This window comes from Schistocerca serialis, chromosome 10 (assembly GCF_023864345.2).
Source record: "Schistocerca serialis cubense isolate TAMUIC-IGC-003099 chromosome 10, iqSchSeri2.2, whole genome shotgun sequence".
In the NCBI taxonomy this organism is placed as follows: domain Eukaryota; kingdom Metazoa; phylum Arthropoda; class Insecta; order Orthoptera; family Acrididae; genus Schistocerca; species Schistocerca serialis.
The window spans coordinates 161314176-161328424 of NC_064647.1; the positions used below are offsets into that span (position 1 = coordinate 161314176).

Genomic DNA, 14249 nt, shown 5'->3' on the forward strand with positions numbered 1-14249 from the left:
CAATCATGTCATCCATCCAGAAAGTGCTGGGAATTCAGCTGTAACCAAAGTGTGCCTGCTGGTGATATCTTGTTCAGCCATGTACATAGTGAGCTTAAAAGACTGGCAGTAAAACGCTCCCATCCACTTTATACATTGATATGGTGAGCCAAGTGTGTGTGAATACGTGTAAAATTATTGTGGAAGAATTATGGCATGGGTAGCAGAGGTATAAGCTACTATGACATGCTCTGTGAAGGATGCCGTTTCATGAATTCTGTTGACGGGGACAATACCATCACCTGTGAGAGTTAATTATTGCCAGTGCCCCATGGCGTTTTGTCAAGGTTAAAATGATTTATTAAATCATTTATCAATCATATTTCAATAGCTTTCCTGGAAACTGAATCCCAGAAGGATGAAACAGATGGTAAAATGTATTCTCGCGGTCCGAAGTGTGATTCACCAATATATAGTGCTCGGCTGCTGTAGATTTATCAGGTTGTAGCAAGTGGGAGTAGCATCGATGTTCTGAGCAACATTCTCGAACTGTATATATGATGTATGACAAATCACAGTGACAGGTAATCGTATACACTCCTGCCTTTCGTAGAATTAAGTCATCCAATACAGAGACATCGAGTATGGCAATCTATGGTGCTGGCAGGGAAATTATTTTGACTTTATATTTAGAGAGTAAACAACCTATTTAAAAAAAAAAGAAGGGTGGGGATGCCATGGAGGCTTTCCTCTTCAGCTCTCGAGCTGGGATGTGCACCTTTGGTTTGATGGCAATACCTTGCAAATCTTCCATGGGGGACGGCCATTATCTTCAAAAACTGTTTTGGGATGGAAAAGCTCTTGCTGTAGATAGTCTTTATCAACAGTCAAGTGCGTCCTGTGTACCACAGCATTTAGGACACCATTGGTGTGCCCAGGATGATGATAGTTGTCTGGTAGTAGGTGCAGGTCTGGATGTGAAGCTTGTGAATCATGGCCATGTCCCAGGATGTGATCGGTGTTACCATGAACTGCAATGTTAGCAGGAGTCAAAATTTGGTTATGCCTGAATTTCTGCAATTTTTATGGGTGAAGTAATACACTGTGAGAATATGAAGATTCAAATCATATCACATTTTAAAAACTTTTCATAAAAAATTTATTTGATAGTCGTTACTCTCTATCGCTTTACCAGTTTGAAACAAGAATTCTACTGATAAAATATTCTTGGGTGATCACCCGAATGGTGGCGTCATCTTGTCACATTTCAAGGAGTTACGTACCTGTCATCTTCAGACAAAGCGGTGGATGCTGTATTCTGCCTATCTATATAGCTGCCTGACTGCTGACCTCATCTGTGGACATGCCAATTGAGCCTCCAGAAGCAGGTGGGGGAATGCATCGCGGACCCTGGTGTTAGCATCGAGTCGTGATCTGTTCATTCTGTTTGCAGACGCCACCGCCTTCAAAACAGATCATTCTTGTCATATTTTTTCTAATTGCAGAATCCCATGCTGTGCTGAGTTGACACCCACTATCTCGGTTTACTAAGTGGTTGTGCAGATGTATTTCTGCCGCCTCTTTGACAGTTGAGAAACTGTTGACACGGTACAGTTTCTTCATTTGTTCAAAATCAGAGGTGTTTTTCTTGTCGATGCTATGCTCTGCCACTGTGGACTTGCCTCTCTGCCATAGTTGAACCTTTCTGATGTGTTCTGTCTGTGGCGAAAGAGCATAGTGCCCAAAGGGAATACACCTTTGGTTTTGAACAAACAAACGACTTTGCAGCACCAGTGGGTTACGGGACTCGATTGTCAAAGAGGTGGTAAAAATAAGACAGCACAACATAATAATAATAATAATAATAATAATAATAATAATAATAATATAGGTTAGTGGATTTCAAGTTAGCACAGTGTGGGATTCTGCAGTAACAAAAATACAACGCTAACAATCTGTTCTGAAGACTGTGGCATCCGTAGACAGAATGGACAGACACTGGGACTTGATGCTCCACAGGGGCTGTAGTGCATTCCTTCATCACCAATTGGACTGTGTTCCCTCTCAATTGGTACCAGTGTGTCACCTGTTTTAAAAATATATAGCCTATGTGTGTCCGAATTTTTATTAGAGTGTCGTGTAAAAATATGAAGCTAATCAATTGAGAACTTCACGAAATTTTTGGAAACATTGTTAAATGACATTTCCCCTTTATATATTAGTATAGATTTCCAGTTATCCCATTTAATGATAGCCACTATCATTCATCACCAGTTGCCACGTTGGGCAAATCCACATACATCGGCCAGTTTGTCTGACATTTTGCCCATGACATCTTGAATAGCTTGTTCTCACCCTCTCAATCTCCACTATATTGTTGTCAGATACTTGTGCAGCCATTTCCTTACCTTATGGCTGCTACCTCTGTGATTATCCCTGCTGTAAGACTTACCCTATGCACCCTCCTCCTGTGACCAGTACCAACCCTGTAACTGGCAAAATATATACTTTTAAAGGGAGAGCCACCTATGAAACAACATGTTGTGTACTGGTTTTTATGTAAACACTGTTTGGCCTTATAACTGACACAGCTACTGTCACATTATCTTTTAGGATAAATGGGCATGGGCAGAGGGTATATACTGGCAACTCCAATGTCTTGTTGCAGAGCAAGCTCTACAACATGACAGCTGTGACATCGGTGCCTGTTCCACACTGTGTGCAATCTGGATTCTGCCCCAAGACTCCAGTTTCTCAGAACTCCGCAGGTGGGAACTGGTGCTACAATAAGTCCTTGGTTCTTGCCACCCACTTGGCCTTAATTAACATTAATTTCTTACGTCCCAACATTTCTTCACGGTAACTATTCCTTTCTTCTCTCTGTTTTACTTTTCTATATCTTTCATTTTCTGACCTGCCTCCTGCCCAACCCTTTCTCATACCTCACTAAGCTGAGTGCACCCTGTTCCAGTCCTCCCTCCAAAGACAGATCACTGGCAGTAGTGGGTTTTGAACCTGGGTTCTCTGCAGGGCAGTCAGACTTGCTGACTGTGTGTGTGTGTGTGTGTGTGTGTGTGTGTGTGAGAGAGAGAGAGAGAGAGAGAGAGAGAGAGAGAGAGAGAGAGAGAGAATATAAAGCAGAGCTACAGCAAGTTAAAGCATATAATAATAATCATTTACCAAGCATTTTGCGTCAAAATTTTACGAAAATGTTTTTAAAACCTGAACCACCTACTGCCCACAATGAAAGTTGTTGTGTGGCAGAGACCAGGGTGATTGCCACTGATCCGTACTGTGGCATGACAATGTATTGCCATGCCTACTTCTCTGAGTAAGCCTAGAGTCTGTCTTTTGGTAGCATTTTCTTAACGATGTCAGCACTTGACTTCATATCAGTTGATACCCATCCTTCCCTGATCATTTAATTCTGTAATTGACTTGTCATCAGTGGAATCCTAAACTTCAATCTTCCTTCCTGCCTTCATAGTTTCCTCATCCAATTGGGTGTAATTTTTTGATGCAACTGTTTATTGTAAATTTACTGTGCCACTGGGAACATTTTTATGTGTGTTTCATATACACCACTGGCCATTAAAATTGCTACACCAAGAGGAAATGCAGATGATAAACGGGTATCCATTGAGCAAATATATTATAGTAGAACTGACATGTGATTACATTTTCACGCAATTTGGGTGCATAGATCCTGAGAAATCGGTACCCAGAACAACCACCTCTGGCCGTAATAATGGCCTTGATACGCCTGGGCATTGAGTCAAACACAGCTTGGATGGCGTGTACAGGTACAGTTGCCCATGCAGGTTCAACATGATAGCACAGTTCATCACGAGTAGTGACTGGCGTATTGTGACGAGCCAGTTGCTCGGCCACCATTGACTAGACGTTTTCAATTTATGAGAGATCTGGAGAATGTGCTGGCCAGGGCAGCAGTCGAACGTTTTCTGTATCCAGAAAGGCCCGTACAGGACTTGCAACATGCGGTCGTGCATTATCCTACTGAAATGTAGGGTTTCGCAGGGGTTGAATGGAGGGTAGAGCCACGGGACGTAACACATCTGAAATGTAATGTCCACTGTTCAAAGTGCCGTTAATGTGAACAAGAGGTGACAGAGACGTGTAACCAATGGCACCGCATACCATCACGCCGGGCGATACGCCAGTATGGCGATGACGAATACACGTTTCCAATGTGCGTTCATCGTGATGTCGCCAAACACGGATGCGACCATCATGATGCTGTAAACAGAACCTGGATTCATCCGAAAAAATGACATTTTGCCATTCGTGAACCCAGGTTCGTCGTTGAGTACACCATCGCTGTCTGTGATGCAGCGAGACGGGTAACTGCAGCCATGCTCTCAGAGCTGATAGTCCATGCTGCTGCAAACATCGTCGAACTGTTCGTGCAGATGGTTGTTGTCTTGCAAACGTCCCCATCTGTTGACTCAGGGATCAAGATGTGGTTGCACGATCCGTTACAGCCATGCGGATAAGATGCCTGTCATCTCAACTGCTAGTGATACGAGGCCGTTGGGATCCAGCACGGCATTCCGTATTACCCTCCTGAACCCACCGATTTCATATTCTGCTAACAGTCATTGGATCTCCACCAACGCGAGCAGCAATGTTGCGATACGATAAACCGCAATCGCGATGGGTTACAATCTGACCTTTATCAAAGTCGGAAATGTGATGGTACGCATTTCTCCTCCTTACACGAGGCATCACAACGTTTCACCAGGCAATGCCGGTCAACTGCTGTTTGTGTATGAGAATTGGTTTGGAAACTTTCCTCATGTCAGCACATTGTAGGTGTCGCCACCAGCGCCAACCTTGTGTGAATGCTCTGAAAAGCTAATCATTTGCTTATCACAGCATCTTCTTCCTGTTGGTTAAATTTCGCATCCATCATCTTTGTGGTGTAGCAATTTTAAAGACCAGTAGTGTAATTAGCATGAACTAAATAAATTACTAACTGTTGCTCTTTTTTTATTTTGTAGGAAATGCAGCAGTCCCAAAACAAGGGACAGACGTGGACCTTACAGATGATGTGATAGTGGTGGAATATACGAAAGAGGTGGTACTTGTGGACCTTACGAATGATGACACAGAGGAGGACAGTACAAAGGAAAGGACAGAGGTGGATAGTACAAATGAAAGGAGTGAGGTGGGCAGTATGAATGAAAGGACAGAGGTGGACAGTAGGAATGAAAGGACAGAGGTGGACAGTAGGAATGAAGTGATAGAGGTGGACAGTATGAATGCTGCCTGCTTACTCACTGCAAGACCCGGTATTCTGTCAGGTACCAAACCCGACATCTGGCATAAAGTTACCGTAAGTAACAACGACCTTCTAAAATTCCAAGAATCTGACATGTGGGCTTAAAATGTAATCACACTGCATATTTTTTATTCTTTGTTCTAATAAAAATAAAAACCCTTCTGATGAAAAGCATACTTTATATTGAAAATTGTAGACGCTGGCTATGCTGGGAACATATTCGACCACTTATTGACCTGCGGTAAACCTTGGACATTGGTGAGACATGTAATGATGTCGAGAGTGCCAAGTAGTGTCGACCCCAGTGGCGGGTGGGTAGGTCAGGAGTAAACTTGTCAAAGCTGCCAGGTCGACACACTCATCCGTGTCGTGTGGGTTCTGCAGTGGGAGCAGCAACTACGGCCACACTGAAGTTGGAACTAGTCAGATTATTTCTGCAGCACTGCATACATCACAGGTTCTCTATCCTCATCCAGTGGATAGAAGGAATGGTTGTCGAACCCAGAGTCCTCGGCGGTGGCACACTTGTCAGAAACCTGGCTACAGCCACGCATGCTCACTAGGCAGGAACCGTGTGTAGCTGACATCGAGTCAGTGCCGGCTAAGAATTCCTGCCCCGCCGGTTGAGTGATGGCCACATTGTGCTCCCAGCTCGGCTGGCGGCAGCTTGTGGTGATCGTGGTGTCATCCGGGAAGTGAAAGCCGTCCCACGACATCTGGCTAGTGGCCTCTGGCAATGGCAGTCGGTAAGTGGATCTTTGGCGAGAAGTGTCCTAGTTTGACCCTCAGACCGAGATGATATCGGACCATTTTGCATGTGGCCCTGTGGATTGTTTGTGCCAGTGTGATGGCTACAGAGGGATTGTGCTTCTCCTGGCCACACGGGATAGACTGTGTTGCTGACTCGATGCCCTCTGCCAGCTCGGTGGCCAGTGCTTAATATAGTTTATGGCCAAGAGTGTCAACACTGCCGGTCGGAGACCGAGTGGTCATACTGACATACAAAGGCTGACTGTGGTGGTGAAATGGTGTGACAGACGACTGCTGCAATTAGACCCCTTCTGGCAGTGGTGTCTTGTGTCGACCAGCACTGCCACAGAGTGGTGCTGCGTTACTCGATAGCTGGAATAAATGCAGCCTTACTGCTAATGATGCTGTTCTCACCTTTCTCTTCTGGACTTACCAGGCTCTGGCGGAAGGTCATATCGGTAGTTGTGCCTCCTAGTTCTTAAAACTAGCCAAAGGAGGTAGTACAAAGAGGGAAGAAATACTGTTTTCATTCATGCTCTGTATGAACATTCTTTTATCGATTCCCTAAAAATGTGTTCCCAGAAAGTTAAGTTATTATAAAGTTGCCATTTTGTTGTAGATCATTTTGAAATCTTATCAAAATTTGACTGTGTATTTGGGCAAGTATTTGTTTGTGTGTTCTCCTGCCACCGCTTGGCGAGTAGATATTTTTCTCTATCCATTTACATTACATTATCTTTAGTATTTATGCAGCTTTTTACAGACCAAACTCATTAGGCATCGATAATGTGCCAGATTTGCATTAATTGTGTGACTGTTTAAATGAATTAATGTAATAAGAAACAGTCTTGAGCACTTGTGTCTAAGATTGTGATGTTCCAACCTAATAATGTAAAAATCACTTTGTCGTTGCTAAAGAAATTTAATTTTTTCAATGGCTTCCTCAGGTCACATTAAAGGATTTTTTTATGCAACAATGTTAGGGTTCAGTAACCTTTGCCTTTCATTGGTATTCATCCAAGAATGAGCACGCCAGTTGATGATTGTTCGAAACTTAACACACACTAACTGTTTTTGTGTTAAAATATTAATTTGGTGCTACACAGTTCTTATGCAGAATTATGTCAAGAGGCAGGACAAAGGCTTCCACCAAGTGCTGACAAATTACAGGTCTCTTTGTAAAAAGTGTTATTTGTAATCTAGAATGCTACTTGGCAATTACAGAGCTTTACAATTATGAGTAGTATAAAACAGTTCCCTCTCCATTTTGTATAAGTAGTATGTTTTGGAGTGTATTTGTACCAATAAGTCAAAAATTATTTAAATAATGTCATTTTATGGTAATGTAATTGTAGTTGATAAGATATTAATTACCTCTGAGTGAATTGTATGCCTGCTCCAATACTAGACAACCACTTTCTGCTTAGTTGGAGCAGAATTTAAGCTGTAGTATTATTATATTTTTCTATAAACAAAGGAATATTTAGTTTAAAATCATTTTCAAGGTATTGCACAGTACATAAAATGAAACATATGCTACAGCCAGGACAGGACGTATACAACCCGGAACAATCGGGAGGTCCAGGAAAAAACAAGAAAAACCTGTGAATTTTTTAGAATTCTGGGAATTTTTCATTGCTTTAGTTTTCAGTTAAATTTTTGTAATTTTGACTGTTAAGGACTGATACTGTTACAAAGGATATTACTGTATCCTTCTACTGCAGAATAATATTGCAGCAATAAAACATAAAAAAAAGCACTCTGTCTCAGGCCACAATTGGCCCATCGGGACCATCCAACCGCCGTGTCATCCTCAGGTGAGGATGCGGATAGGAGGGGCGTGTGGTCAGCACACCGCTCTCCCGGTTGTTATGATGGTTTTCTTTGACCGGAGCCGCTACTGTTCTGTCAAGTAGCTCCTCAATTGGCATCACGAGGCTAAGTGCACCCCGAAAAATGGCAACAGCGCATGGCGGCTGGATGGTCACCCATCCAAGCGCCGGCCACGCCCGACAGTGCTTAACTTCGGTGATCTCACGGAAACCGGTGTATCCACTGTGGCAAGGCCATTGCCTAGCAATAAAACATGAACCAGAGGAAACAAATGAAAAAAAAAAAACCGTAAATTACGAAGGAAATGCGCCATATACAGCAACAAAACACAGTGCTCAAACAAGCATCTGCCAGCAGCAAAATGTGTCCAAGACTTTAGGAAGACTATGCAATGCTTCATAGCAACAAATTGCCTCTGATGAGCGTGACGTCATAACTGTTTGCATTAGATTTGTTTTAGCAGTTACAAACAGGCTCATACACATGCACATATGAGTCACGTATGATAAGCACCTTCTCCCGCTTCTGGCTACAGATATGTGGCTGTTGGCTATGCAAGCAGTCACAGCAAGCAGCTAAGTGCTACCGGGAAAAATTTTAGTGGCACGCCCAAGCTGCCAGATTCACACATGCGCAGCAGGCCCGGATCTGGTGGGGAGGGGGGGTGGGGGGGTCCAAACTGGGGTATCTGATCTATGTGACAATTTGGGGGGGGAGGTGCCAAATTCATACTCTTGAGGGAAAATACCTCATTTCACAAAGCGCCTAGCATCCAGGGCATGATGGTCTATCAATTATTCATACGATTTTGAATTGATGGGATTCCAATTCGGTTTTACAGAGAGTACTCTACTGCATTGGCTCCTTACTTAACTTGCGTTTATCGCGAATCTCTTGCCCAACGTAAAGTCCTGAGCGACTGGAAAAAAGTGCGGTGATGCCTGTATATAAGAAAGGTAGAAAGACGGATCCTCAAAATTACAGACCAATATCCTTAACATCGGTTTGTTGCAGGATTCTCAAACATATTCTCAGTTCGAATATAATGAATTTCCTTGAGACAGAGAAGTTGCTGTCCATGCATCAGCACGGCTTTAGAAAGCATCGCTCCTGCGAAACGTAACTCGCCCTTTTTTCACACGATATCTTGCAAACCATGGATGAAGGGTATCAGACGGATGCCATATTCCTTGACTTCCGGAAAGTGTTTGACTTGGTGCCCCTCTGCAGACTCCTAACTAAGGTACGAGCATATGGGAGTGGTTCCCAAGTATGTGAGTGGCTCAAAGACTTCTTAAGTTATAGAACCCAGTACGTTGTCCTCGACGGTGAGTGTTCGTCGGAGGTGAGGGTATCATCTGGAGTGCCGTAGGGAAGTGTGGTGGGTCTGCTGTTGTTTCCTATCTGCATAAATGATCTTTTGGATAGGGTGGATAGCAATGTGTGGCTGTTTGCTGATGATGCTGTGGTGTACGGGAAGGTGTAGTCGTTGAGTGACTGTAGAATGATACAAGATGACTTGGACAGTATTTGTGATTGGTGTAAAGAATGGCAGCTAACTCTAAATATAGATAAATGTAAATTAATGCAGGTGAATAAAGAAAAAGAATCCCGTAATGTTTGAATACTCCATTAGTAGTGTAGCGCTTGACACAGTCACGTCGATTAAATATTTATGCGTAACATTGCAGAGTGATATGAAGTGGGACAAGCATGTAATGGCAGTTGTGGGGAAGGCGGATAGTCCTCTTCAGTTCATTGTAGAACTTTGGGACGATGTGGTTCATCTGGAAAGGAGACCGCTTATAAAACACTAATAAGATCTATTCTTGAGTACTGCTCAAGCGTTTGGGATCCCTATCAGGTCGGATTGAGGGAGGACGTAGAAGCAATTCAGAGGCAGGCTGCTAGATTTGTTACTGGTAGGTTTGATCATCATGCGAGTGTTACGGAAATGTTTCAGGAACTCGGGTGGGAGTCTCTAGAGCAAAGGAGGCGTTCTTTTCGTGAATCGCTACTGAGGAAATTTAGAGAACCAGCATTTGAGGCTGACTGCAGTACAATTTTACTGCCGCCAACTTACATTTTGCGGAAAGACCACAAAGATAAGATAAGAGAGATTAGGGCTCGTACAGAGGCATATAGGCAGTCATTTTTCCCTCGTTCTGTTTGGAAGTGGAACAGGGAGAGAAGATGCTAGTTGTGGTACGAGGTACCCTCCGCCATGCACCATATGGTGGATTGCGGAGTATGTATGTAGATGTAGATGTAGAAACGCATCCCTATTGGTTCTTGAACATATTTGAACACATTTTGGTGAAGTTGATTTCTGAATGAATCATAAGTTGATCTTCAAATGCACACATAGTGTATGTGATGTCTCTGCCAGTGGAAACCTCGTTGCATCTAGAAATAAACTTTACTGCAGACAAAAAGGGGACAAGGCTATATGAGATGAGCCGAATAAACCTGAAAGGGTGAATGCCAATCGCTGTCTGATTATATGGTTGATTGGGTTTGCGAATGATCAGCTTTGTTATAGTTACTAATGAAATCAATAGATTCAGACTACCAGAGTGGAAATAAATGACTAACAGGTAAGAAAGGTGACATATCTTCTCGATGTATCTAAGAAAACAAAATTTTGGCAGAATATTTTTGGCCAGATCGCTACATTAGTAAGTGCCAGTTGTACAGTCCCGGGCTAACAGCTGCTGAAGTTCTATTCTGTAAGTACCATGGAAAATGCGTTGTACGAACATGTAACAACGCCTAACTGGAGAATAATCACGAGATAACTAAACCGGTGATTCTGGTAGCTTTAGTGAAGTTAACCGGCTAATAAGTTTTGACAACGGCAGGAGTGGTTGCAGAATTAATGATGATAAGTTTGTTTGTTAGAACGAGGAAGGAGGAGAAACAGTGACATAACACAAATTATGTCAGAATATGATGATTCTAAATTTATATAAAAATTTCGTGCTGCTGCTTTTTGTTCTCGTGCTTGAGAAACTGGAGAGTATAATGAAATGTGAAACTGTTTCCTAACATAAAGCTTTTTACTTTTAGTAGGCCTAATAGGCATTTGATATTGGTACTTTGTGAATTATATTCTGTTGTGTTATAAAAATGACCATTTGTGCCAAAACAGTCTCATTTATTTGGTGTGTATTACAATTGCTGCGATATTAGAAAGGCCTATCGACGTAATCAGATCGAGAAACCACACCAGTCTTGGGTACTATTTGTATTAACAGCTTTTTCAGTGTTAGACAACTACATTTCAATTTTTTGTACAGCAAAACATTTGACGAACTTTGAGGTAATAGATTCTTTTGCAGAAAGGAAAGCACGCCATGTAAAGCTCTAGCAAGATTAGAGAGAAAAAAATGCTAGGAGCTAAGGATTGAAGAAATGTATACTGTCTTGCTTGTCTTTTGTCTTTACTGGTTTTATGTACCCTATATTTAATTTTATGTGACACATAACAGCAAGTTATTAGCTAATAAGTAATAAAGAGTGCAAATTTTCTGAAGAGTTCTTGTTCTCCCAATTACAAATGATCCCATCCAGTATTAATTTTCTAAGTGTTAACAAAAAAAAATGGTCAGGTTGTCAAACTGACCGACTGGGAGCAGGAGAGGCACCACAGGACATTTTAATTTCCACTGTCCTGGATATAGTTTGACAATTCCACAGAGTGAAGTACAGTGATGTGCAATAGAAGAATCCTGTGTTAAGTGGCATGGCACTGCACTTTGGCTCACTGAAGACCAGACAACATGTCTTACATTTCCACGAAGTCTGCCTGCTTAGCTGGGTGGTAACGTGCTTGCCTCCCATACACTGGGCCCGGGTTCAATTCCCGGTCGGGTTGGTGATTTTCTCCACTCGGGGAGTGAGTGTTGTGTTGTCCTCATCATTTTATCCTCATCATCGGCCGCAAGTCACCCAATGTGTTGCCGAGTGAAACAAGACTTGCACTTGGCAGCCGAACCTGGAACTGGGACATCCCAGCCAACAATGCCATATGATCATTTCATTTATTTCATTTCCTTAAACACACGTCTTTTAGAAAATTCGTTTTTTTTCTTTTCATATATATATATATATATGCCCTATTGCAAACGCTCGAGGGAGGGGGGGGGGGGGGGGGGGAGGCTCCACTATCTGGTATTGCCCCGGTTCGGAAATATCGTAGATCTGAGGCAGATGGGCAGAGCAGTCTGGGTGATAGTGGGTAAGTGGGTAGACTCCCTGTGTCCTGTGTTTACATTTAGTGGTTTTGCTGTTTCCTCCACGTTTACTGCTTTCACGTCAAATGAAAATAAAAGGGCTTTCTGTGTCTGGGAGCTATCAAGTGACTTAAAATACATTCACATAATTACAGAAGGCTAAAATATGTTATGTGTTTCAGATTTTATTTAATTTTCATCTTTCTGAGAGTCAAGCATTAATCGCCTTGCAGAACAATGAAGTTATTTTTGTCAGTTTGCTAAAGAAATTTGGCTATTATTAATCTTTTCCATTGAGGCAGTCAATGTATTTGAAATAGTGTGTTTAATTCCACTTTATTGGCTAGTTTCAACTGTTCGCTGCATTTCAAGTGCACATTTTCATATTCTAGCACTTGTGACATTATGCCATCATATAGAACCAAACACGAGATAATACAGTAATGGTACACCGAGAAAATTTACATCCTGAAAACCACGCTGAAAAGCTTAATATCACGTTGAGGCCTACCTCATTGGAAATCTGGACATACCAATGTGCACTTAAAGTATGCACTTTAAATGTGCACATTTTAGTATGGTTCACAAAATCCCGATGCTTTTGGAGTATCCTCTGATGTCTTGTTTCTTTTATGACACAATGCAAGATCTTTTAATGTTTTACCCGTACAAACATATGTGCTTCCTAAGTAATCGTAGCTGCGCAAGCGTGGTAGTGCCTGTTACCTGGTGCTCTCTGGCAACTGCTGAAATGAACCCATTTCTAACACGTCGAGGTAAAATATTGAGAATGGTGGTTTGAAAAGTGTTACTTTCAAAGTAAATTTCCTTTTACGCAAGTTGAACTATGTGCGAGAATGTACGATGAATTTCTTAAATCGCAGAGCATTTGACTCATTTAAAAATAACTCTTTGATGACAAGCCATTTAGAAGAATTTCAAGCCCAGAAGATCCGACATTTTATCATTATTAAAAATTTCCCTGACACATTTGTGTGCTATACCTTGAAGTGTAACATGTGCAAAAAAGATCAACATTATATCTGAAAGCTTAGCTTCTCTGCAGCTTATTAACCTTAGAGTCCAATATTGTATGCAAAAGCTTACAAAAGAACATCCCAATCTCAATTTCAATGCTTCAGAAAGTAACATGTGGTGTTTGGTGGAATTCGAATTTATACTTTCATAATACGAAAATATGCAGCATACATGTTGCTGCACATCAACAGATCTTTCCAAAATGTGTGTGTGTGTTTTTTTCCCCCTGAGTTTCAGATTCTAAAGTGCTGGGAAATTCTACGCACGTGTATAAAACCATAACCATTCGAAGGATTGTAAGTTTTACAGTTTATAAGTTTTACAGTTCCGAGGGAAAAATATAGTGTCACTTAACACAGAAAAAGTGTGTTTTCACCTGGGAGAAAGTGTCTTTTTAACTGGGAAATCCAGGAAAAATCTCGGGAATTTTTTTTCTTTGTCCGCATATACACCCTGTCAGGAAGCCTAGTACTTTGTCAGTTGCCTTATAGCCCTATATTCTGTCAAACATTTATTAGTAAGATTGAATTTTTGAAGTATGTGGTACTATTGAATTTTAAATATCAAATTCACCTGTGAAATAAAAATCTCTCAGCAACATTAACTGTTTCACAGTATGCAGTAATACAGAAATGACATCCTGAATAATAAATTCCTGCAAAACATAATCTTTCAAATAATTTTGATTATCTGCTAAGTAATTGTTGCTCTTGTAATTTTCCCAGTGCAAATAGTATTCCAACAAGTTTCGAGATTGCAGCTGGATTATGTCAACTTTTTGCCATGATATTTTGGCTGGCAGCTATTCAGCCATCTTCAGGTGAGTGTTTTGCTCTGGAGATTGCACGTTCACATCACTAAATTTATACCAAAAATTGATGTGAAAACACATTTACAAAGGCAGCCACTACATGAGTGGCCCCTTCGAATATTGCTCCATCTTTGGCACAGAGGCATGCATGATGGTGATGCTAAATGTGTGCTCTCATTGAAAAGGTGTGTTTGGAAAATTAAAATTCAGATGTCAAAATTAATAAAATTACAGTTGCTAGACATGTCATTACTCATTAAATGTTTTCATTCTGTAGAAATTAGAAAAAATACTGGGTCCC

At 41.6% G+C, this 14249-nt stretch overlaps 1 protein-coding gene across 1 annotated transcript in view; it reads left to right on the top strand.

Moving 5' to 3' along the window:
* LOC126424926 (nuclear RNA export factor 1-like) overlaps positions 1–14249 on the top strand; it is a 164196-nt gene that overhangs the window by 11446 nt on the left and 138501 nt on the right. The window contains exon 5 of the mRNA XM_050087770.1: positions 5001–5335. Within this exon, the coding sequence (XP_049943727.1) occupies positions 5001–5335 (335 nt within the window). The remainder of the gene's footprint in view (positions 1–5000; positions 5336–14249) is intronic.